The following is a 21748-nucleotide window of genomic DNA, read 5'->3' as shown; positions in this document are numbered from 1 at the left end:
ATACCGGGAGTGGGGTTAGCACTTGGGTAGCAGCTTTTTCTTGCACAAATTACCGTCGTTACTCTCAAATGTATTTCCAGTTGCTGTTTCAGACAGCAGGGTCATTTTTCTGCTTTATTTATGAAAGCTTCTCAAATTGTTTTCCGTTTTTCATGCAGGACACATAGCTGCTCACAATTTGCCTCTTATGTCTTTTTTAACTTAAGCAATGGTTTCACTGAAAACTGTTGCCAATAAATAAGGTACTGGTAGTTCTTAAAGAGCATCAACAGACCCAAAATGTTGTGCTGCAGCGAGCGCTTTCTTCACTGGGTGTTTCCTTGGTGTGTGTGCAGATAAGCAGCTATGCTTCGCTTACACAGAGGGACCACGATGAAACAGCCTTTCAAACTGAAATTATGTGGAGATCGCTCGTTAGGGACATAACACAAAGCCCATTTAAGTTAATGGATTTATTTATTTTATTGAGTCTTTGATCAGACCCTCAACATTTTCAGAGGTAAGTAGAAGAGCAAAAACAACGCTTAAAATAAGCAGCGCTTGGTCAAATAGGACCTAGGCTGGAAACTGGCATCTTTCTTTCTCTGATGTCATTCACCACACAGTGGCGTGAAGCCCGAATGAGGGAGGAGTTAATGCTTCATCTTAAAGCTTACATATTTCAGAGCCTAGAGAGTTTTCTCAAAGAGCTCCTGTGTGTTTTTTGGAATGGTGAGGGTATGTTTTTTGCTGAGCACATGTCCAGCTTCCTCTAATCAAGGATTTCCTCCAAGAGTTCTTAATGGATATGGCTTCTGGGATTTACAAAAGCTGTGGTCAGGTGGAGCTGGGCTCCTGCAAGGTTCAGTTTATCTAACGGTTCTTTTTTTTGGCACAGGATGCTGCCTGTTCAGGCACTGAGGTTGTTCTGTGCCAACATAAGCCTTAGCTGCTGCTAACGTAGATACTGCTGATATGATCGGTTGATTGGTCCTGGGGTTGGTTTCAGTACAAACAGACTCATCTTCGAGTGTTGAATGTCCACTGAAAAGTTCCTGAGAGTCTCTGGACTAGCAGCATTAACGTGATAATCTATGGCCTAGCTACGTTAAGAAGCTCATTAGCTTGCCTGTTCTATCTGAATATTGACTAAAATAAAGTGCAGCTGGTGCTGTGCACTTTTTTTCATAAATTGTCATTATCTGGTGAGAGCAACCTTCTGCTTTCCTTCAAGTACGGCCTGAACATGCAAAATTGAAAGATAATTTTCTACGGAAACAACCTGTGTCAGGTCACCCCCAGAAGGAGTCCTTGTGTCAGGCTTCAATGAACTGCCCAGGGAGGGTTTAGATATGTTTCTGCTCCCGTTTGATAACTGTTTCCTGTAATAATAAATATGACAGGCTGCTATATGTAAAAGCAAACTGAACAGTTTGTCTGACAAGTTCGGTACAAGATAAGTGCCAAAACCAGGTTTCACTTCGTGCTGCAGACAGCTCCCGGCTCTGCGTGAGGTCCTGGCTAGCCCAGGGCTTCTGAGCCTCGTGCAGTCTTACCCTGACGTACCGAATGCTGCATTTTGTCGTGCTGTCGTTTGCACAGTACCTTCAACACTTGAAGACCTTAATAACTTGCAATTAAGATTGTGCTGTTCATAGTAACGAGTTGCACAAGAAATGGCTTCCTCCTCAGTATTTTATACTTGGCATTTGCTCTGCTGCCCTGGGGGAAGGGGACGGTGAAATTCTGTAGTTGTTCTTTTTATGACCGCCGGAGTCGCAGCAGCCATTTCTTGTTTCAACACACCATGTTGATGATTGTGCTCCTTTTCTCAGTCTTCTTGTCTTTGCTTATGAAGAGCAGTAAGAGCTGGAGAGATTTCTCTGAAAGTTTTGCCATAAGCATCCTAGAGTGTGAGCGTAAAAGAAGACTGGAAAAGTAATGGTTAATGGCATGCAGTCCCCTGTCTCTCTTCCCTCTGACTCTTCTCACCATCTGCTTTTTTCTGTTCGTTTTGCATCTGTCATTTCTGTCGGGGCTCTGGGTTAATAGCTTAGGTGGTGAAATGAACCCTTTTTAGTTCTCGTGAAAACTGGCGTTCCTTCTGATCGTGGACTGGAAGGGGCTTGAATTGTATGGCGCTGTGGGGAGCAATCCGGGGCCTTAATCGAGAGCAGGGGAAATGAAACTTTTTCCAGGCCTTGAGATGAAAGGTGCCGATTTGGGTGAACAATGAGCAGTTCTAAAAAATAGTTGATAACGAAAGGGGCACGTTCTAATTACTGAGGTGTGAATGCTTGGGGTTTTCTAATTGAAAAAAAAAAAAATTCACAATTTTATGATGTTATATTCAGTACTGGGGAAAATACTCATTTAAAGTAGATTTCCTAAAGTCTTGTCTTTCTGCCTTGCAAATGAATAGCACTTTCATTCCCTTAGTCTTTTTTTTATTATTATTTCTATTAAATCTTCTAACACCGCACATCTCCTTCCAGAGCTGAGCTGATGTCCCTATGCCATTTCCGTTCTAGAAAGGGCGTGATCATAAAATCAAAGAGATTGAGAGATGAATTTAAGGAGCATGCTGTTTTGTTATTTTTACCCAAATAATTCTTGTGTATTTGATTCTTTGTTAGTAAAACTAGCCTAGCTAGATTTTTTTCTAAGGTGTTTTGTAATTTCAGCTCCTCTCAGTGGGCCTTTTTGTTTTATTTGGTGTCCCAAGCAGCCCCAAGAGGGTCAGAGGTGCCATTAAACACAGCCCCAAGAGGGTCAGAGGTGCCATTAAACACTTATAAGAGGTGCTCTCTCAAGTGAGGTGGATCCAAAATTTTCACGTGCTAACCTCTTTATGTTTTATATGCTGAAATGTGGTGATCAGAAGCCATGCTTCGACTGCTCTTACCATTTGCCTCGCAAAAACTATCAGAGAGAACCTTGCTTTCTGCTAAATGCAATCCAAGCCTCTCAAAACTTGAACGGTCTTGTTGTTCTTCAGCACCTTGAATCTTAACTCATCGCTGGCGTGGTTGGTGTGCCTGTTTTGTTTTGGGGTACCAAACCTGTTTTGCTGTGTTCTTTGTGACACCCGATTTTCATTCTGTGTATCTGATGTTGCAACGAGTTGGCGTAAGGTCAAAAGGACCAGAACTTGTTGCCTTTCCAAAGCAAATTAAGGGCTCCCTTATTTTTGTAACATCTATAAGCTAAAGCAAATGTGTGGACGAGGAATTGAGCTGGATTTGATGGTCAGCCTTGCAAAAAAAAAATAAAATCTTCCCTATAGGAATCACTTTTATTTGGCATGCAAGTAAAATGGTGCAGGGCTTTCACTAAAAATATTATGCAACCACTGTGAGAATAAAAGAAATCGTGGCTCAGTTGGTACACTTGCCGTAAAGTTTTGCAAGGCTGCGTTGCTTGCGTGCATGCATTTTACGTGTTGTGCAGCCAAACTCTACCTTCCAATGTGTTGTAGCACGTTCCCCAGCAGCGCCGTGGGGCCACAGAGGGTAGAATTTGGCCCTTTGCTTGTGCTAAAGAGCTCTGTCGGCTTCTTCATTTCATTATATAAGCTGCGGAGGTAGAAATAACCGGCGCTTGGCTGTGAATGAAGTACGAAGATGGTGCCCAAGTTAGAGCATCCTTCCTGACCCGAATTGCTGATGCTTACAAGCTGTATTCCCAAGAATTTCAGTCTGCAAATCAGTCGCGATGAAGGGCTGTATAAGCTGCTTCATATTCTAATGCCTAGCTAGTCACAAATCCAGTAACCTTGTCAGACAGCCTTAAGCAATACATCGTATGTGACTGGCGAGAATAAGCAGTGAATAGGAGAATAAATGCAGAATAAATGGATTTAAGCAGCAAGCGTGTCCTTAAGCTGCAAGTACTGCGTTTTTCCTGGAGGGAGATTTTTTTACAGTCAGTAAAGAGAATTCATATCCGTTCCTTCGGGATTTTGTTGCTTGTTCTGGCTGTAGCCATGCTGATGTAGCAAAGTGACGTGGAATTAATCAAACCGTCGTCACCTAATTCCAACAAGAATGAAGTATTGCTTTGTCTTTGAAGTATGGCAGAAGCCTGATGTATAGGATCTGCAGGTCTCACCTAACTGGGTTGCAGGGTTACAGTCCTGTGAAGGTGTAAGGTCAGTTAAACTGTGGGAGGCTTACCTGCACAGCGCTCTTCTGTCCGTGTACCAGACTATTTTACATCTGTAATTTCACAGGCACCTCTTAGAAATGCCTTCTGCATCTTTATTAACATGCAGAAAATGCACAAATAGGGCAAGAGTGAAGCAGCCTCTGCTTTCACTTTTTTCTCCATTTACGATCTAGGGAAAGATCCGCGTAAGGCGTGTCGCTGTTTTGTGCTGTTAGCAGTGGTTCTTGGGAACATCACTTGTATTTAAAACCGGATAAATTTCTTGGAATTCTGCCTTTCTTCAGACTTATATATCCCACAGCCCCTCTGTTCTGTTGCAGCAAACTTTGGACCGTTCTTATGTGGGAGCTTTGAGCCATTCCACTTTTCCTCTTGTTTTTTTCCTCCTCGTGTGATTCTCGCTGTCTTTTCTATCCTCTGGTTCCTCTTTCCACTGTTTTATGTTCTTTTTTTTTTTCTTGTCTCCCCCAACTATCTCCTGGTTCCTCGTTCCCTGCATGCCACTAACTAGTTTCATTAGATATTAATTGATTTGTGAATTCAGGCTGAATTGCATCATCAGCAGATGGCGGATCCAGACCTGTTGGAGGAATCCTCGTCGCTCCTGGAGCCAAGCGAGATGGGAAGAGGTGCCCCGCTACGGCTTGGGTAATGGCAGTTTGTGCTTTTCGTCTGTCTTGCATTAGGGTTGCTGGCTTATGTTTATCTGGTGGAGTCCGTGGTGATTTGAGCACAATTGTTGCAGAACTGGCACTTGAAGCAGCTCAAAGCTGGTCTAAATCTAGCTGTTGATCTCCATTCTCGTCCCATGTGCATTAACTTTCCAGTTCACGTTTGTGCTTTGCACGTTTCTCTCTACACAAAAAATGTACTAGTTTATTTATAAATCTGTTCTGTTTGCTTTTTCAGACACTGGGCTCTCTCAGCTTTGTTGAAACCAGTAACTGTGAGCACCTAATGCTCTGAAAAATCTGTATAGCTCTGTATCTTCTTTACTAACTGCTTCCAGGCTGTATCCAAACGCGTGTAATTCTTTGGATGTAGGCATTTGAGTCAGTGAGGTCTCCTGAAGCATCTGCCTAGAACATAGTCAGTGGTAGCCTTGGCTGGTAAATGCTTGGTGTGAGCCTGTTGAAAGAAACAGTAGCAGGTATAGAAACTGTATGTCTAAATACATTTTTCTTCTCTTTTTTTTTTTTGGTAGACAATTTTCCGTTAAAAGTCTCAGCTTTTGGTATATTGCCATTGTTTTTGTTGTAGCTTTATCTCTGTGTACGTAGAGAATTTTTCATTTTGCGTAAGGAACTGATTTCAAAGCAAGGTTTTTGTCTTTCTCAATCTGATGCTAAACTCCAGCTGGTGTCAGTGCTTTGGGTGCTGGGCTGTGCACCCTCGTGGGTGCAGAGCTCACACTCGTACTGTCCCCTCCACAGGTTTGTGGCTGGAGTGATCAACCGCGAGCGAATCCCCATGTTTGAGCGCATGCTGTGGCGAGTGTGCCGAGGGAACGTGTTCCTGCGTCAGGCAGAGATCGAAAACCCCCTGGAGGATCCTGTAACGGTAAAGGAAACCATCATTTACAGCAGCAAGCCTCAGATTTGTAAAAGGATCTGCTTTATAGATCTCAGCCTGCATTCTTCCGTGAGCTCCATGCAGGCAAACATCTGAGTTGCGTCTCTTCACGGTATCTGCGTGCAGTGCCTGAGGCTCTCATGGCAAATATTTTTCTGCCTTTTTTTTTTAAAAAAAAAAAAAGTGAGGTGGGTAATGGATGCTGTCAAAAGAGGAAAAACAACTCTGCCCTGTTGCAGTCCAAATTCAGAGCTGCTCCTCTGGCTAAAATGTGCAAACTCAACTCCTTCGTGCAGTTCTGAACAAGCGGTAAAACCTCCTTGAAAGAGAGGCGCCTCTGGATGTTAGCGTGACACCAGTAACTCATTTAGTCTGAGCTTGAACCTTTCATTTTTTCTTAATTTGTTACCCAGAAATGTAAATGTCCGCTTGAGAATTGCTGGCTTTATTACGAAAATAAACAGTAAATGTTGTGATTGGGCCTGGTTTTACGTACGGTGCCCTCTTCGCTCAAATCAGTGGACGACGCCCAAATTTTTGGAACTGTTGATCTTAATGTGTGAAAAGGGCTGTATGTAAGCTGCACTGGAACGAAAAACAGGCGTGTTGAAAGTCAGTGACTGCTCCTTTCTCAGAAGGCTGACTTGTTCTCTTGTCCCACCAGCCCCCGGTAATTGACCTGTTGAATTATCTGTCAGCAAGGACACGCTTTGTTCTTATTGTGCAACACTTCCTTAAACTGAGGTTACACCTAATGCAATTATTCTTGAAACGTTATGGTAAGGTTTCCTAAGTAAGGTAGAACAATAACTTATCAACAAATGCAGGAAAGGGGAGCTCGCTACCAACATGAAAACAGCTGTACAAAGAATGTGCTGTTGGCCTCCCCTGAGGATCAAAGTTGCTAAATTCCATCTTACTTTAATTCCCTCTAGCTTTTCGCTTGATTCTGCAGGCGGGCCGCCTTTAGTTAGTGATGATATATGTATATACTTCATTGCCTCTCCGTTCTTAGGACAATTTTTCTCAGATTTTCATGTTTATTGTTTGCCATAGAGTAGGTAACAGGATAATCTAGAATTTTGCTTCAGTGAACACGAGTCCAGCGTTATTGTTCTATGCTGTGTCTAAGGAAAGTGCTTTTCTTGTGACCGAGTGTAAAGGTGCATTCTTGACTTGCTATGCAGATGTGAGCCCTGTACGTAAAGACTTGAGTGAAGGGAAAGTAGAGCGCTGTTGTAATTTGCTGTAATGCAGATTTCTGCAGACAGCTGGGCTCTTACAACACACCCTTTCTTCTTTTCTAGGGGGATTACGTGCACAAGTCTGTGTTCATCATCTTTTTCCAAGGTGACCAGTTAAAGAACAGAGTCAAGAAGATATGTGAAGGGTATGCAAGTTACTTGGAAGTCTTACAGCTAGGCATCTCGCTGTGTACAGGACCCATAAAGGAACACACTTGGGCACACTGAAGTGGCTTAATGTCCGTAGTTCTCAGCTACTTGATTCGTGATGACTGTAGTTTGACAGCAAATAAATCCTACAGTAACGAGGTGAATCATGTTTAACAGTCAAACTGGCTCCTCCCTAAGCCTATAATGCTCAACATAAATGACTTTTGTTTGAGGAATACCTTAAACTGCAAAGTAAATGTTGAATTCAGACCTGCTGGGATGTCAGCAGGCAGTATTGTCACGGGGAGACCAACAATGACTGCTTCTAGCAGCAGCTGCATTGGCTGATAACGGCACCCTGAACTGGGATGGCTAATCAACTGCACAACAGTGCCTTTGAAATGCCATCAGTACAGGGCACAGAGGAATTTCTCTTGCTTCATTTTTTTTTCTAAACACTTAGCTTCTGTTTCGGCCTTAAGCAAACTTCTTCACGCATTTGATTTAGCAACTGAAACTGCTTGGCAGGTTTGCTGAACAGGAACTCCTTTAAAGGTGCCTTTTTTGCTATATTTCTGTGTTCAGTCTCAGCCACCTATTTCCCTGACTGGTTTCTTCCTTCCATCCTCGTTACTAAGGAGACTTGCATGTATTTCAGGTTCCGTGCCTCCCTCTACCCGTGTCCAGAAACACCACAGGAGCGGAAGGAAATGGCTTCTGGTGTCAATACCAGAATTGATGATCTTCAGATGGTAAAAACAAATTGGGCCAACAGTTTTTTGTTTAATTGAGTTTGTTTAGTTGAATTACTCTGTGGATCCTATTAAAAGAAGAAACATTTGGGCCCTATTAGGTGACCGTATTTTCAGCTCAGGCTAGCTTGAGACCAGTGCAAGGAAGGTGTTTGGAGGCTTTCTGTTCTGCTGTTTTGTTTTTCAGCACTTAGGGTGCTGAGGTGGTTTGAACTTTCCAGAGGGCTGAGTAGTTAATTATATACATGTAAATACAGTGTTAGAGCTGTATGCCAGGGAGCAGAGAAGAATCTTCATGTTAAGAAGATACAGTGCTTCCAGTTCTGAAAACACGCTTGCATAATTTGGTGCTTGCCTCAAGGAAGGAAGGCAGTATGTCATAATGCAGAAAAATGTAAGGGATCCAAGATGAAAATAAGGAAAAAGTTCAGGAGCTAGAAGAAGAAATGATTTAATTTGACCGCCTTATCTTATACAGAACCTCTCTCAAGCTGGAAGTTGTGTGGTGCAGCTGTTTAGTAATTCTAAAGAATGCAGAAGCAATTTGACTGTTAGAATTCAAAGCTGCATGTGATAGCTGTGCCCTGTGTCCTCGCTTTCCCTTGAGTATCAGACTTTCCAGACGGGGAGTCTGACGTGGCCTGAGTTAGACTTGTTCCAGTTGGAAAACACCCTTAGTAGAAAATACTTTCTCCTTTTCAGTTTATTTTTTTTAAAGTCTGTTGTAATATTTTTGTGTTTTCTTAAGGCAGTGTACACCACACTTGTAGAACTCTTCTCTGCTCTTTTAACCTGAGTGGAGGAAAAAATTTCTTTGTGATCACAGAACAGTTCATTGTTTGAAGTAACCACTGGCTTGGAGTTGGAGGAGGAAAGTATTCAAAGGCTATACCTGGAAGGAAGCCCTAAAACCTTTTAACAGAACATATTAATATGGAGACTAAAGCAGATACTGCAGGCATGTGGCAGTCTTGTGCACGGGATGGGGGTCAGGGCTCAGGCAACCGTCCTCTGGGTAAGCCCTACTTCACCGCACTTTTGTGTGCTGCAGGTTTTGGCTACTGATCTTGCCTCATTTTTATCCCACTTCTCTATGAAAGGTGCTGAACCAAACAGAGGATCATCGCCAAAGGGTTCTGCAGGCAGCTGCTAAAAATATCCGTGTCTGGTTCATCAAAGTACGCAAGATGAAGGCCATCTACCATACCCTGAACCTGTGCAATATCGATGTGACACAGAAGTGCTTGATTGCTGAAGTCTGGTGTCCCGTTGCTGACCTTGATTCTATCCAGTTTGCTCTCAGGAGAGGCACTGTGAGTATCTGCTGCGCTGCTCCTATCTGCTTCTGTTCAAGCCAACTATCAACTGTCAGCAAACGCAGCGTGGATTAATTGATTTTTCTGGAAACCGTCCCTTTGGGCTGTTTGAGTCAGTCCTTACAGGGGACAGCTTATTTAACGTGCAGGAGTCGTGGCTTATAGCTGTAATGCTGTGTACCTTAAATACGTTGTGTAAGCCTTGAAGTTCAGGAAAATGCTGTGATCAGGTGATTTTCTGTGTTGGAGTCACTTGGTTAACCTAGCTGTGCTTTGTAGTCCTGCTGTTTATATACAGTGCAGCTTCCTGAAGGGAGCTATCCAGGACATTAGCAAGCTTGCTGCTCAGGTAGATAATGAAGAGTCAGGTGTCTCTTCATTTGCTGTTTTAGAAAATAAGGAAGTAAAATGCTCCTCCATAGTAAAAGCGCTTCTCCTCCTGAAATATGAGGTGGAGAGCAGAGGAGACTTGGCAGCCTTCTTCAGCTGCTCCAGTACACTTCATTACACAAGTAGGCTACAAAAATGCAAGCTTGCAGCTTAACAAATACTAACAAGAAAGTAATGTTTTACTCTGTCCTCCCTTACTCTGGGGATGTTCTCTAGTCCTGATTTTTTATTTTTTTTAAAAACAGGAGCACAGTGGATCCACTGTCCCATCCATTTTAAATAGGATGCAAACTAATCAGACCCCACCAACATACAACAAAACTAACAAGTTTACTTGTGGCTTTCAAAACATTGTTGATGCTTATGGCATTGGAACTTATCGGGAAATAAATCCAGGTAAATCCATACTTATAAATGTAACTTCTTTTAGTCGTCGTGTTTCTCAGTGTTGACTGTCCTGCATGAAAATTTCTATTAGTGAACTTAACTCCGGTCAGAAGCAGGGAACAACCTGGGGAATTGTATTGCATGTAAATTGTACTGTAGTAAGTCTGGGCTTACTCAAATACAGCGCACTAGGAGTGTCATTTTTTTCTCCTACAGCACCATACACAATCATTACCTTCCCATTTCTGTTTGCTGTGATGTTTGGAGATTTTGGCCATGGAATCCTGATGACTCTGATTGCTGTCTGGATGGTGTTTAGGGAAAGTCGTATTCTGTCACAGAAAAGTGACAATGAGGTAAAGAGACATGGCATGCTCGGCTTGGCATCTAAAGCAGAGAGTTGCAACTTGATTTACTTGCATCTTCCCCCTCTTCAATTGAAAATGCCTGTTACTCCTTGCATTTGGAATTCATGAAGCTCGCGAGCAGACTGACAAGCCTGTAGACCACAGACTGAGTAGCATCATTCTGTAGTCAGACCCTGGGATTTTCCTTTCAGATGATTGTAGGAAATGATTCCTTTCAGATGTTTAAAGGAAATGGTTTACCAAGTGCAGTTGGACAGCTAAGCAGTTGTAAATGGATCGCCCCAAAACCTGGCTGGATTATAAAGGGATCCAGTCACTGGAAAATTCCCGGTGTGTGTGTGTGTGCACATACACGTGTATCTCCACGATTCTTCCTTTTGCTGATCTAGGCTTAGGCTGACAGGAGGCAGATCAGAGTTAAGGTGCATTGACAGAGCGTGGAGAAAGCTGGACCAGGGTCAGCTCTGCTCAGTTCCAAAGTAATGCTGCCAGCTGGGGGGTTGCATCACTGCGTGGAGTGCAACTTATCCTCTTCAGCTAATTCCAGATTCTTCAAACGCAGTCACGCCAACTTACCCCGTGCTTGGTTTCTCTTCTCGCAGTGTTACCTCTTGCACCCTTAATCCTCGCCACATGGGAATGAAGACTGTGTTTTTAGTCCATATGGCCAGCGTTGCTTGTTCTGCAACTGACTGATTTTACTGTTTTGTCTGTATGAGAGAATTCCTTTGTTCTCATGGATTTTTTCTCTCTTTTTTTTTTTAATATCAGATGTTCAACACTGTTTTTAGCGGTCGATACATCATTCTACTGATGGGACTATTCTCCACTTACACGGGCCTCATCTATAATGACTGCTTCTCCAAGTCTCTTAATATGTTCGGTTCATCATGGAGCGTTCGGCCAATGTTCTCAAAAGGCAATTGGTCGTGAGTAAACAGTTGGTAATTACATAACTAACAAGTGAGAGTGACGAGTAGGTGACCTCATCCATCATCCTCACATGCCAGTAAAGCAAAAACTTCTGAACTCAGGCTCGGGTAGAATTGGAAGAGAGGGTGTAAATGTGATACCCATCAAGTTTCAAACCAGCTTGTTTTCAGAAAATTAATACGGAAGCATTTTAACACCGTTCTTCTCATAGATTCATGAGATTCAGGCAAGATTCCTGTCCCCTGAATCTTTTTTCCTTGTGGCACAGAATAACAGGTCAGGAGACAGATTTGTTACTCATCTGGCAAATCTCTAGGGCCACGTGGGAACCTTAAAGTTCTCTCAATTTGGGATATTCCTTGCTCTCACAAGGGAAGAATGCTATTACTTTTAAAAGCAGGCCAGCATTGCTAGTGCTAATGTTTATATGATCTACTTATACCCCAACAGAGATGCTCTGCTGGAGACTACTCCTCTGCTTCAGCTGAACCCTGCTATTCCAGGGGTGTTTGGTGGACCGTATCCCTTTGGCATTGACCCGGTAAGAGCCCTTCCTTCCTATGCTGTCCTTTATGAACGTCTTGTGTAAACAGAAAAGTGTCTGTCCAGTTCACTATGAAAGTCTTTGTCAGTGTTGGAAACAGTCCCGAATGATGAAAATGTTCCTAAGAGGCGCTAAATGGAGGATAGAAAGACTTGGGGCCACAAAAGGCTTCTTCCTCATCCTTTCTAACCTACAGCTTTTAATCAAATCTGGCATGAGACACACAAATCATTTTATGAAGTTACTTTTTCTTTTTTCCACTTCGGAAAACGTTAGTTATCTGTCTTTCTAATCAGTCCTGGAAATGTACGTTTGTGAGTGATCCTGATACTTTGTAGCTGCCTATATCAATAATGCTGCTCCTTGTGCTTAGAATATTTGACAAAAAAATTTGTGAGTTCCACATCAAAGAGGAAGTGCAGAAAATCAGAACTTCTATGTGTAATTGTTGATTGAAATGGATAAACATTTCTTTTTCTGTCAAGGTAACAGCCTCTGTGCTCTTTGCCTGCAACTTTTGCCTACCATAAAATTAAGCAAGGCTGGATTCCTGCTCTGATGGTGGGATCAGTTGCTTTAAGTGCTCTTATCAGAAAGCTTGTCTGATTGTTTCCTGAATAGGTATCTGCATGACAAACACATCTGTGTTAGAAAACAAACAGAGAACCCTGCCCTTGGAGCCTGATACTTTCTGGATGGTTAATACTGTTTAGCTTAAAGAGAACACTTTCATTCTTCTCTGTTTTCCTTTAACCTGGTGCTTGGCTGACTTAGGGGTGTTTTTTCACAGATCTGGAATATCGCCACCAATAAGCTGGCCTTCCTCAATTCATTTAAGATGAAAATGTCTGTGATTCTTGGCATTATCCACATGCTCTTTGGTGTCACGTTGAGTCTTCTCAACCACATGTAAGTGCTCTGTTCTGCTTTCCTGATGGGGGAGGGAGGAAAACTTCTCTGGGTATAATGTATCTGTTTTAAAATGCAGGAGTCTAGTAGACTTTAACTGAAAGGCATAATGCAGCTATTTCTGTGTACATATAACCATTAATGTTAAGTAGTTAACTGTGTTAAGTCCTAACGTTATAGAAATGTGTAGCCTCTGCAGTTTTCTTCCAGAGGTGCTTCTCCCCTACTCTTAAAAAGTTTTTGCCCTACACATGCCTAATGCTAACTAAATATAAATTTCAAACTCTCCTTTTTTTTTCCTGTAGATATTTTAAGAAGCCACTGAACATTTACCTTGGATTTATTCCAGAAATTATTTTCATGTCCTCACTGTTTGGGTACCTTGTTATTCTCATTTTCTACAAATGGACAGCCTACGATGCTCACACGTCAAAGGATGCACCAAGCCTTTTAATACACTTTATCAACATGTTTCTGTTCTCCTATGGTGATACCAGTAACAAGATGCTTTACAAAGGGCAGGTGCGTGCTCTTGCTAGAATAGTAAGATCACAGATGATTCATGATATTAATCTTTCTAATATAACCTTATAATAATTGTAAAATCAGGCATTAAACAGTTTTTCTCTGAGGAGAAACGTGCCATCATTTCCAAAGCCTGACACCATGTAATGTTGAAGAAGGGAGGAATAATTCCTTTGCAGAGAACTTACATCATACTAAACAGAAGTCAGCTGTGCCCCCAGCATATTTGGATCCAGATTAATAGTGAAAAGTCACTAGGAATATTGCCCCGCATCTGCAGTGCGGTGCCTTGAAGCTTAGCTAAGGTGCTAGTGCGATTTCCCCACAGCACTCTCAGGTATCTGCCAAGTTGTCATTCCCTGCGGAATCCTTTGTCTTTTTCCCTAATCTAAACCACGATCGGTGTACACGGCATGTGTACAGTCAGGCAAGTTGCAGTCAGCTCTCAAGCACAGCTTATGTTGCTGTTCCTGGGGGGGAGAGAGAGTGTGTGAAGCATCCACATGCTCTGGGAATTCAGTCACTCAGTGTTGCGCAAGACCTCTTGAAAGGGTTTGGTTTTTTGAGCGTGGACTGCCACTAAATCATCTGAGACTTGTTTCTCTTACAGCAAGGGCTCCAGTGTTTCCTGGTGGTGGTGGCGTTACTGTGCGTGCCGTGGATGCTGGTAGCTAAACCTCTGGTCCTTCGTCATCAGTATTTAAGGAGAAAGCACTTGGTGGGTGACTACCTGGTATATTTTCAATATGAAAACTTACTACGGTTGAAAAGCTTTGTTCTCCTCCTGGATACATGAGTTCACGCTGCCCTGTGACATGTAAAGCCTCTTTGCATTCTCCTAGTCAGAGAGGCAGGTGGGTTTTACTGCAGACCAAGTATTGCCTGCCTGCTCAGCAGAGCTGCATCCAGCATCAGGTCAACTTTTCAAAACCCTACCTGTTGGTAATGATAAAAGCAACGTAACCGCTTTGAGCACTGTCAGCTGGTTTGGGAACAGTTTTATTGGTTGCTGGAGGCATTTCTGTGCTTCTGCTAGGATGACAGTTTAAAAGCAAAGCGAGCTTCGTGGCTGACAAACTTAATGGCCATGTTTCTTAAAGCAGTTTGGATGGTTAAAAGTAACGATTGCAGAAGTCTGTTTTTTTCACTTGTACATGAGAGGTTATCTCCTGGGGTACTCTGTAGGTTTCCAACTGTGCTGTAAAGTATCTTTATATAAAATGCAGGGACCTGGCACATGTGCACTGGGGATACTTGAAAATTTTCCCTGCATGAATGGCAGACAGCTTTTAGGATGTTAAGTGAGTCAAAGATCAGTTCAGTTAAAGACACTCCCTCTCCCTTCTCTGACCATCTTTCATCCTCCCATGTCCCCTCCATTCGTCTCCCTTTCTCTTTTTGTTTTCTTCCTCCTCCCTTTCTTTTCTTCCATTCACTATCAGGAAGGGCAGCCCGTGGAGGCCCAAGTCAGCACAGTCCCGAACGAGCAGGCACTAGAGGCAGCAGCGGCTGCAACAGTGAGTGGATTTAAAAAAATCACGTGATGGATTTCTATCTAATTCTCAAGAGAGCATGGAATGTATCTGAATTTCATAAGTGAATGACAACTGCACCTTTAGGGTGAAAGACACTTTGTCTTGGACACTTTGTCTTGGAAAGAGCAGAGTTCAGCATAACTGATACATTCTGGAAGGACTACCAGGCTGGTGGACAATAGTTCCATGTGCACAGAATGCAGAGACACTTTGCAGGAGTGTTGCTGAAATCAAAACCTGCAGAGCAGCACAAGAATACCTTGCTACCACATCCCCCCAGGTTAAGTTCCCCTTTTTTCCTTTTCTTGCATATTTGTTTAAGCTAGTTGAGGATTCTTCTCAGCGAAGCGTTTTTGTTTGCATTGTGTGTTCCCAAACATCATGTTTATGTGACGGCCTCCCAGCAAGCTCATACCAGTACTTACTGGATTTCTAACATCTGCGCCCTTGTAGACGCTTGAACTGAAAACCTACCATAAAATGGTTATGCACAAATAAGCAGTTGTTTCTCCTTATTTGTGTCCAAACCATTAGCCAGCCCTTCCATGTGAAAGCTTTCTGGTGGAACAAAGATCGCAGCAGCTCCTAGAACTTTTATCTCTTCCTCTGTACTGCATATTTCAAACTGGTTTGAGTTATGAATGCTACCTGTCCAACTAGGAAGCTTAAATCTCACAAACAGTGAAACAAATTGAGTGCTTTACGTGCTAAAGGTGCTTTGAGGATAACTTCTTAGCTGTTGGCCTGTGTTTCTATCATGAAGCTTTCAGTAGTCTCACAGAAACATCAGAAATAACAATGGATTTTTGTGCATAATCCATCCAACGTACCGAGTGCCTCCCAGTAAAAGAAGCTGCGAGTGAGATCTCTGTGTGAGGTGTGGCTGGAGTATAAAATAAATGGTTGGAGCGTTTGGAGCTGTGTTTAGTTTGGACTCTACAGAGGACAGATGCAAGTTGGGTGAGAGGAAAAAGCTGCAAAAGTACAAATTCTCCCAGGCTAGGAGTGTAGAAATGGAGTGCTGATGCTATTCACCAGTAACTTAGTGTTTCAAAGATGCTGAAAACTCAAAGCGTTGTCTTACGTATTCTAACTTTTTTCATCTTATTTCTATTTTCAAAGCAAAACCAGCTACCTAATCTGTTTTTAGAAACAACTTGACAAAACCTTTAATTCATGTCTGGTAGTTATAGCAAATTTATAACTTGGCTTAAAGTAAAAACAGGCTTCTAAGAACAAACTGGTTGAAAGAACATTGAGAGGCTGTTCCGCTCGTACACCGGAGCGATGAGCTGTGCAAGCAACAGAATCTTAATCCTCCTCGCTTTGTGTTGTCATCCCTGAACTTATAAGCATGAACGTTGCTAGTTAGCCTGCTTACATTCCGTGTTACAAATGACCCTGGTACAGTCCTAAAGCTGAACGCAGGGCTTTTATTTCCATCTGTGGCATTTCAGCCCACCTCTTTAGGTGGGTCAGGCTCAGAGGTCTTCATTTATAGTCCCTCGGATCAAACACGAGCACTTTGTGTCTTTGGAACACCTGGAAGGAAATAGAAATCCTTCTGTACAGTGCACGTAGCTGCTCGCTGAACAGAAATCCCACAATAGTGATCTGCAAGTTAGGCCTTCGTTGTCTGATGTGCCGTTACAGTGCATAAAAGCTCTGCTCGAGGCCACTATCAGATGTTGAGCAGTTCTCTGCGGCCTTTCTTGGTGGTGGTGAGACAGCATGGAGGAGGAAGCCTGCCGTAACTGTGCAGCGAGTGCAGTCATCGAGTGATTCTACCAGAGGAAAGCTTCAACTTGCTTTGTGGATTATTCTTCCCTATTCAGGGCGCAGATTTACGAGCGTCAGACGCTGAGTGTCAGAACCGATGTCTATAAAAGGAACTGCTTGCACAACACCGAATTCCCAAGTAAGGGAACGTCTGATTTCCCACGTGTGTCAGTGTGCCTGGCACTGGTGGGGAGCGGGCGTGTGTGCGCACAGATTTGGGTCGGTTCTGCTCGGAGTTGCCCCTCTGTGACTTGTTTCACTTACAGCAGTGGTGCTTCAGTCCTTCTGAGTGCTTGTTCAGCAGCTGCTGGGCAAAACGTTGCTCTGTTGCACATCAGTTACAGCAAACATTCTTGTGAGAGATGTGGCATTTATTTTTACTTAGGATTGCAATTTCTTTAGAGAAATATATCAAGCATTCATGCAGGAAGACTTTTTTTTTTGTCCCCCTCCCCAACCCTAGCAGGAATCAGCATCTTTCCCATCCGAGCTGGGAAACAGAATTGTACAGCTGGTTTAACCCGGGCCTTAATGTCTTGTCTTCTTCTGTGAGCTACTGCTGCTGCACTTGGAGGCATGAGAAGCACCCGCTCTTGTAATAAAGCACCAACAACGCTTTGTTCTTTCTTTTTCTGCATGTATTAGGGGACACACAACTTTGGCGGGATCCGGGTGGGCAATGGACCAACCGAGGAGGATGCTGAGATCATTCAACATGACCAGCTGTCAACCCATTCTGAGGAGGGGGAAGAGGTAAGCACCTGGCCAGCCTCTGTCTGAGGCCAATGCACCTGGTAGCAGAATGTGCTAGTTTTTTTTTTTTTTTTGGACGATATTTACTGATTTCCAAGCTGTTTAAATAGCAGCCTCTTCAGTGAAGCATTTTCATAGCAGTAAAGTACCGCAGACCATCTTTTGGTCATTCCCAGGAGTTCTGGGGGGGAAAAAAAAAAAGGCAGCATAATTTGCAGATAAAGGGAAAAGTGGCTTTGTTTGTGCTCCTCACAAGGAACCATCATCTTAGAGGCTACACAGTGAGAGCTGCAGAGTACTCCCAGATGGCGTATTCAGCTCCTCTCTGGCTGAAGCGCAGTGCGTTTGTGCTGCTTGCTTCTCCAGTTAGCCGGAGTCCAAGGGCTGTGTTTCTGCAGTAGTGAGATCTCAGTTCATGTTCATTCTGACTGTTGGGGGTTTCTTCAGCTGCTTTGCCTTACTTCTGAGAGAGGAGAAAAAGGAGACAGTCTCTTAATTGGGGAGTTTTTTCATTCGTCTTAACAGTTCTCCAGCATTACCTTGCTTCCCTAGTGCATGTAGTGTGTAACTGCTTTACTGTGTCATGTTTAGGAGGGAATTATTGAATGTGCTCGTGATTAATGTGATTGAGACACCTCACTAAATGCAAACTTGTGTTTTCAAGCCTACAGAGGATGAGGTGGTAAGACTACAGCCAGCTTTGCATTCATGTGTATCTGGAATGTTTCCCATTGGCGTAAACCACACACCGAGTTAAACATGTTATGTCATGGCACCTTATCTTCCGAAAGACCTAGCTGTTTACATATCACAGGCCATTTTTAATTCTTCATACAATGTCATACCCATTAACAGACCTTTAATTACATCATCTATTTAGCTTGTGTCTTATGTCTGCAGATCTTCTCTTAGTTTACCCGAAAAGCCGCTAAGCCAGAGGTCTGAAATGGAAAAGATTTTGCTTCTGAACTTTAAGTCTCATTTGCTTTCTGTTGTCATTGGTAATTCTGCACTGCAACAAACACCACCTTGAGATGTTTTTTCCCAAACTGACTTTAAGGATGCTACCAGTTGTTGCCAGTGAGTAAATACAGCAAAAGCAGTCCGGTTTCATACCGCTCAACAACTTACCCAGCCAGTATCTCTGTAGAAGAGAGGCTGTGGTAAGAAACTGCTCATTCATAAACACTTGTAACAAGAATGAGTATTAACGAAGTGGTTTTTTGGAACTCTCATGCTGAGTTGATTGTAGGTTTCCGGCTATCAGGTAACCAATTTTTTTTTTTTTTACAAAAAAAAAGTATAAATGCCATGAAATTAGGGTAGCTTTGCAACAACGAGGTCACAAATTATGCTAAAAGTGGTTCTGTTATGTGGAAAGCGGTCCTATTACGTCTGGGCCCGTGTGGAATTGGTGGGGTGGAGGGGATCAGCACGCCGGTGTACTGTTAATTCTGTATATCAGTAATCCTGTGAAAAATGTGTAAAACTGCCAATACCCTGCCAAAGCAATCCTGCTGATTCTTCTGCTCCTTAGCATAGTGGTGACTCTCTCCGTAGCGGTCACTCCGGCAGTTGCATGTGGCTGTAAATTGTCATTGTTTAAATATTTGTCACATTCCATGTATTGCACGCTGACGTGCCATCTGTGCTGGGAGGTGGTACTGTTTGCTAGGGCAGCGTTTATTAAAGAACTTTGCAGTCCGCGTTCTGTGGAGAAGAAATCAGGCTTTTGACAGCTCATTTAACTTCGTTGTTTGAAATATTTATTGCTCTGGATGTACCAAGGGAGAAATAAGAATATAAATAGCTTGCTCTGCATGCCTAGAACACGAGTCACTCGATGTCTTTAAAGTATCACGTTGACTTAAATATGAGCACTTTCTGAAGCATGGATTAAATCCAGAACGTAGGGAATGCTTTCCCAAGCTGCACAGTAAGAAACTGTCCTTTATGGCAGATTTTCTTGAGTTCTTTATTTATTATTTTAAAAAAAGGCTTTGCCAATGAATTGTGCACACGTGACTTCTTCTAGACTGTTTTGTGCATTCTTTTTGCTTTCAAAGAGGGAAAGTTCCCATCTTCTGAAATGCTTTTGTTGATCCTGTAGCAAGGGTACATACATGCGCAGTATCGACTTGGAATGCTGTCTCCTTTTTTTTATAGAAGTCCGTGCAGTTTACCGGTGAATTCATATGAATACCATCTTGTTGCTGAACGGTCTTTTCCTGGCAAAGCCCATGGCTGAATTTAGTGTCTTGCTTTCATATGATAGAGCATGAAAGCCAGTAATATTCAAGCAGTTAACAATTATTCTGCAAAACCTCCTCAGACAAGAGAATTCATTTTTAATTTGTAAAACTGACCTGCTAAACCAGGAGAAGACAGTATCAGTGTCTAACTTCAACCACGCTGTCCGTGGTAACAGCACCAGGTAGTGTGCTCGGTTTCCCCGGCCAGCCGCTGTTTCCTGCTTGCAAGTCTTGCAGCTTTGGTAATTTTCTGTGTTCCCTTTGCAGTTCGACTTTGCCGACACGGTGGTGTACCAGGCAATCCACACCATTGAGTATTGCTTGGGGTGCATCTCAAACACCGCGTCCTACCTGAGGCTCTGGGCTCTCAGCTTAGCCCATGCACGTGAGTACTCTTTCCGGAGCAGAAATTTGGATCAGCGTCACAATCAACCTGGACCAAAGACAGGAATGCAAGCAGCTTCCCCAGAGCTCTCTCCAGCAGTGTCAAATGCTGCTGATTTAGGACAGAGCCGTGTGCGCGTTAGCTGGTAGTGATGAAGTCTAAACACCAATATCTGCTTGCGTAGCACTCTGCTAGAAGTTGTCAGGGATGGATGCGAATTAAAACCCCGAATAAAGCAAAAATCAGCTGTGCAGGTAGTCTGCCCTGCACTGCTCCCAACAGGTGGGGGCAACATCCTGGTTTACTTGCCTGCAAAAGCTGCTGTTCCTCTGAATTTTCCCACCTTGTCATGATGGGAATTTGCTTGACTTCAATTTTTGCTATGTAAATGAACTGTAACCTCGCTGAACGCTCTGAAAGTCCTCTCCTCTCCCTTCTCCTGGCAGAGCTCTCGGAGGTGCTCTGGACCATGGTGATCCACGTTGGCCTCAGCGTGAGGAGTCTGGGTGGAAGCTTTGGCCTCTTCTTCATATTTGCTGCTTTTGCTGCCATGACGGTAGCAATTCTCCTGGTCATGGAGGGCCTGTCTGCTTTTCTCCATGCTCTTCGTTTGCACTGGTGAGTTACAGGAATGTTCAGAAACCGTAGAGCTCTTTGTGGTAAGGAAATGGATGTCACCTGGACTCCGTGGTCCCAGCCATCTTCCAGAAGACTGAATTGGCTGTTACACAGTAAAAGGCTATAAAATGGGGGTAGTGGATAAGACTGAGTCGAGATCAGTAATGTTCAGAAGTGCTAGAGTACCACGGATCTTATCTAAACACCTGAATGCCCCAGAGCAGATGTGCTCTGGCAGTAGAAAGCCTTTAACAGGACCAGAGATTTTCCCTCTCGTTTCTGGTAATGCACTTCTTTCCTGATTGTATGCATGAACTTAGAAATGATGGGGAATAACTGATCTGCAGTTAAAAATAAATCAGAGTGAAGCTTTGTGAACAATGGGATCGGAAGGTTGTGCTCGATGGATGAGTGTGCTTTTGGCTTTCGGTGGGATTTCTTTGTTCTGTCCTTTGCTCTGTTGCTTGGTCCCAATGTTTGTTTTCCTTGACGTGCTGCGATAGCTGCTGATTGCAGTTCCCTTCACATCTGGTCTGTTCTACGAGGAAAACTTAGTGCCATTGGACTGTTTGAATAGGAGGTGTAAAGTGACAGGCAGGAAAATAACAGATCGGTGCATCTGGGCTGCAGTTACCTGCAAAGGGATGCTACCCCGCACGTATCACTGCGAATAACAGATTTTTTTTCACGTGGTCATCTGTTCTAAATAGGCTTTTCTTTAGGGTATTTTGCTGACTTACAGGGAAGCAAAATCTAGGACTACAAGCTCAAAGATCAGCTCCCATTGAGCTCTATAAGTTGTTTTTCAAATCTCTCGGCCGTGAACTATTGTGTGCACGTGATACTGTAGCTGTAGCTCGGCGTGCTGCATGTGACTTTGCTCCTCTTCGTAAGACCTCACATAGAACACAGGGCGGCTTTGTCTGTCTGCCTTCTGGGGTGCTGTGGAGTAAGAGGAATTTTTCTTCCTGCTGTTGCCTGTTTACTGATGCTTCCTTAGTCTCTTTCACATGATTAAGTTCCTGTTTATGCAGGACCAGAAGGAATTACTGAAGTGCTCATCACTTTCTCTGCACCCAATATGGAAAGTGTTCAAGAGCTTTCTCTGGTCCGTATTTAAGAGCACCTATTGTTCCACTCCGGATTCCCCGTTTGGTGTGCCGGTGGAATCAAAAGAGCAGCATGGGAAT

General features: G+C 43.3%; 1 protein-coding gene and 1 long non-coding RNA gene across 9 annotated transcripts in view; both read left to right on the top strand.

Annotated features, from left to right (window-relative positions):
- On the top strand, positions 1-3204 carry LOC118178724. Its single transcript, XR_004756279.1, has 2 exons — positions 1-312; positions 444-3204. It is a non-coding gene; the product is annotated as an uncharacterized LOC118178724 (long non-coding RNA).
- The window catches only part of ATP6V0A1 (ATPase H+ transporting V0 subunit a1), a 30133-nt gene that overhangs the window by 1794 nt on the left and 6591 nt on the right, over positions 1-21748 (top strand). For 2 of the 8 annotated variants that reach the window (XM_035347456.1, XM_035347457.1), the window contains exons 6-22: positions 4691-4794; positions 5580-5706; positions 7026-7108; positions 7771-7864; positions 8965-9177; positions 9816-9966; positions 10174-10313; positions 11097-11254; positions 11709-11799; positions 12593-12711; positions 13017-13233; positions 13847-13954; positions 14679-14753; positions 17196-17303; positions 17968-17985; positions 19823-19940; positions 20387-20558. In XM_035347456.1, coding sequence (XP_035203347.1) covers positions 4691-4794; positions 5580-5706; positions 7026-7108; positions 7771-7864; positions 8965-9177; positions 9816-9966; positions 10174-10313; positions 11097-11254; positions 11709-11799; positions 12593-12711; positions 13017-13233; positions 13847-13954; positions 14679-14753; positions 17196-17303; positions 17968-17985; positions 19823-19940; positions 20387-20558 — 2096 coding nt within the window. The remainder of the gene's footprint in view (positions 1-4690; positions 4795-5579; positions 5707-7025; positions 7109-7770; positions 7865-8964; positions 9178-9815; positions 9967-10173; positions 10314-11096; positions 11255-11708; positions 11800-12592; positions 12712-13016; positions 13234-13846; positions 13955-14678; positions 14754-17195; positions 17304-17967; positions 17986-19822; positions 19941-20386; positions 20559-21748) is intronic. The other 6 variants (XM_035347459.1, XM_035347462.1, XM_035347460.1 and 3 more) reach the window with 6 other exon arrangements.

This window comes from Oxyura jamaicensis, chromosome 27 (genome assembly GCF_011077185.1).
Source record: "Oxyura jamaicensis isolate SHBP4307 breed ruddy duck chromosome 27, BPBGC_Ojam_1.0, whole genome shotgun sequence".
NCBI classification, from domain to species: domain Eukaryota; kingdom Metazoa; phylum Chordata; class Aves; order Anseriformes; family Anatidae; genus Oxyura; species Oxyura jamaicensis.
Note: the sequence above shows the minus strand (reverse complement) of the source record. Positions and strands in the feature narration are given on the sequence as shown.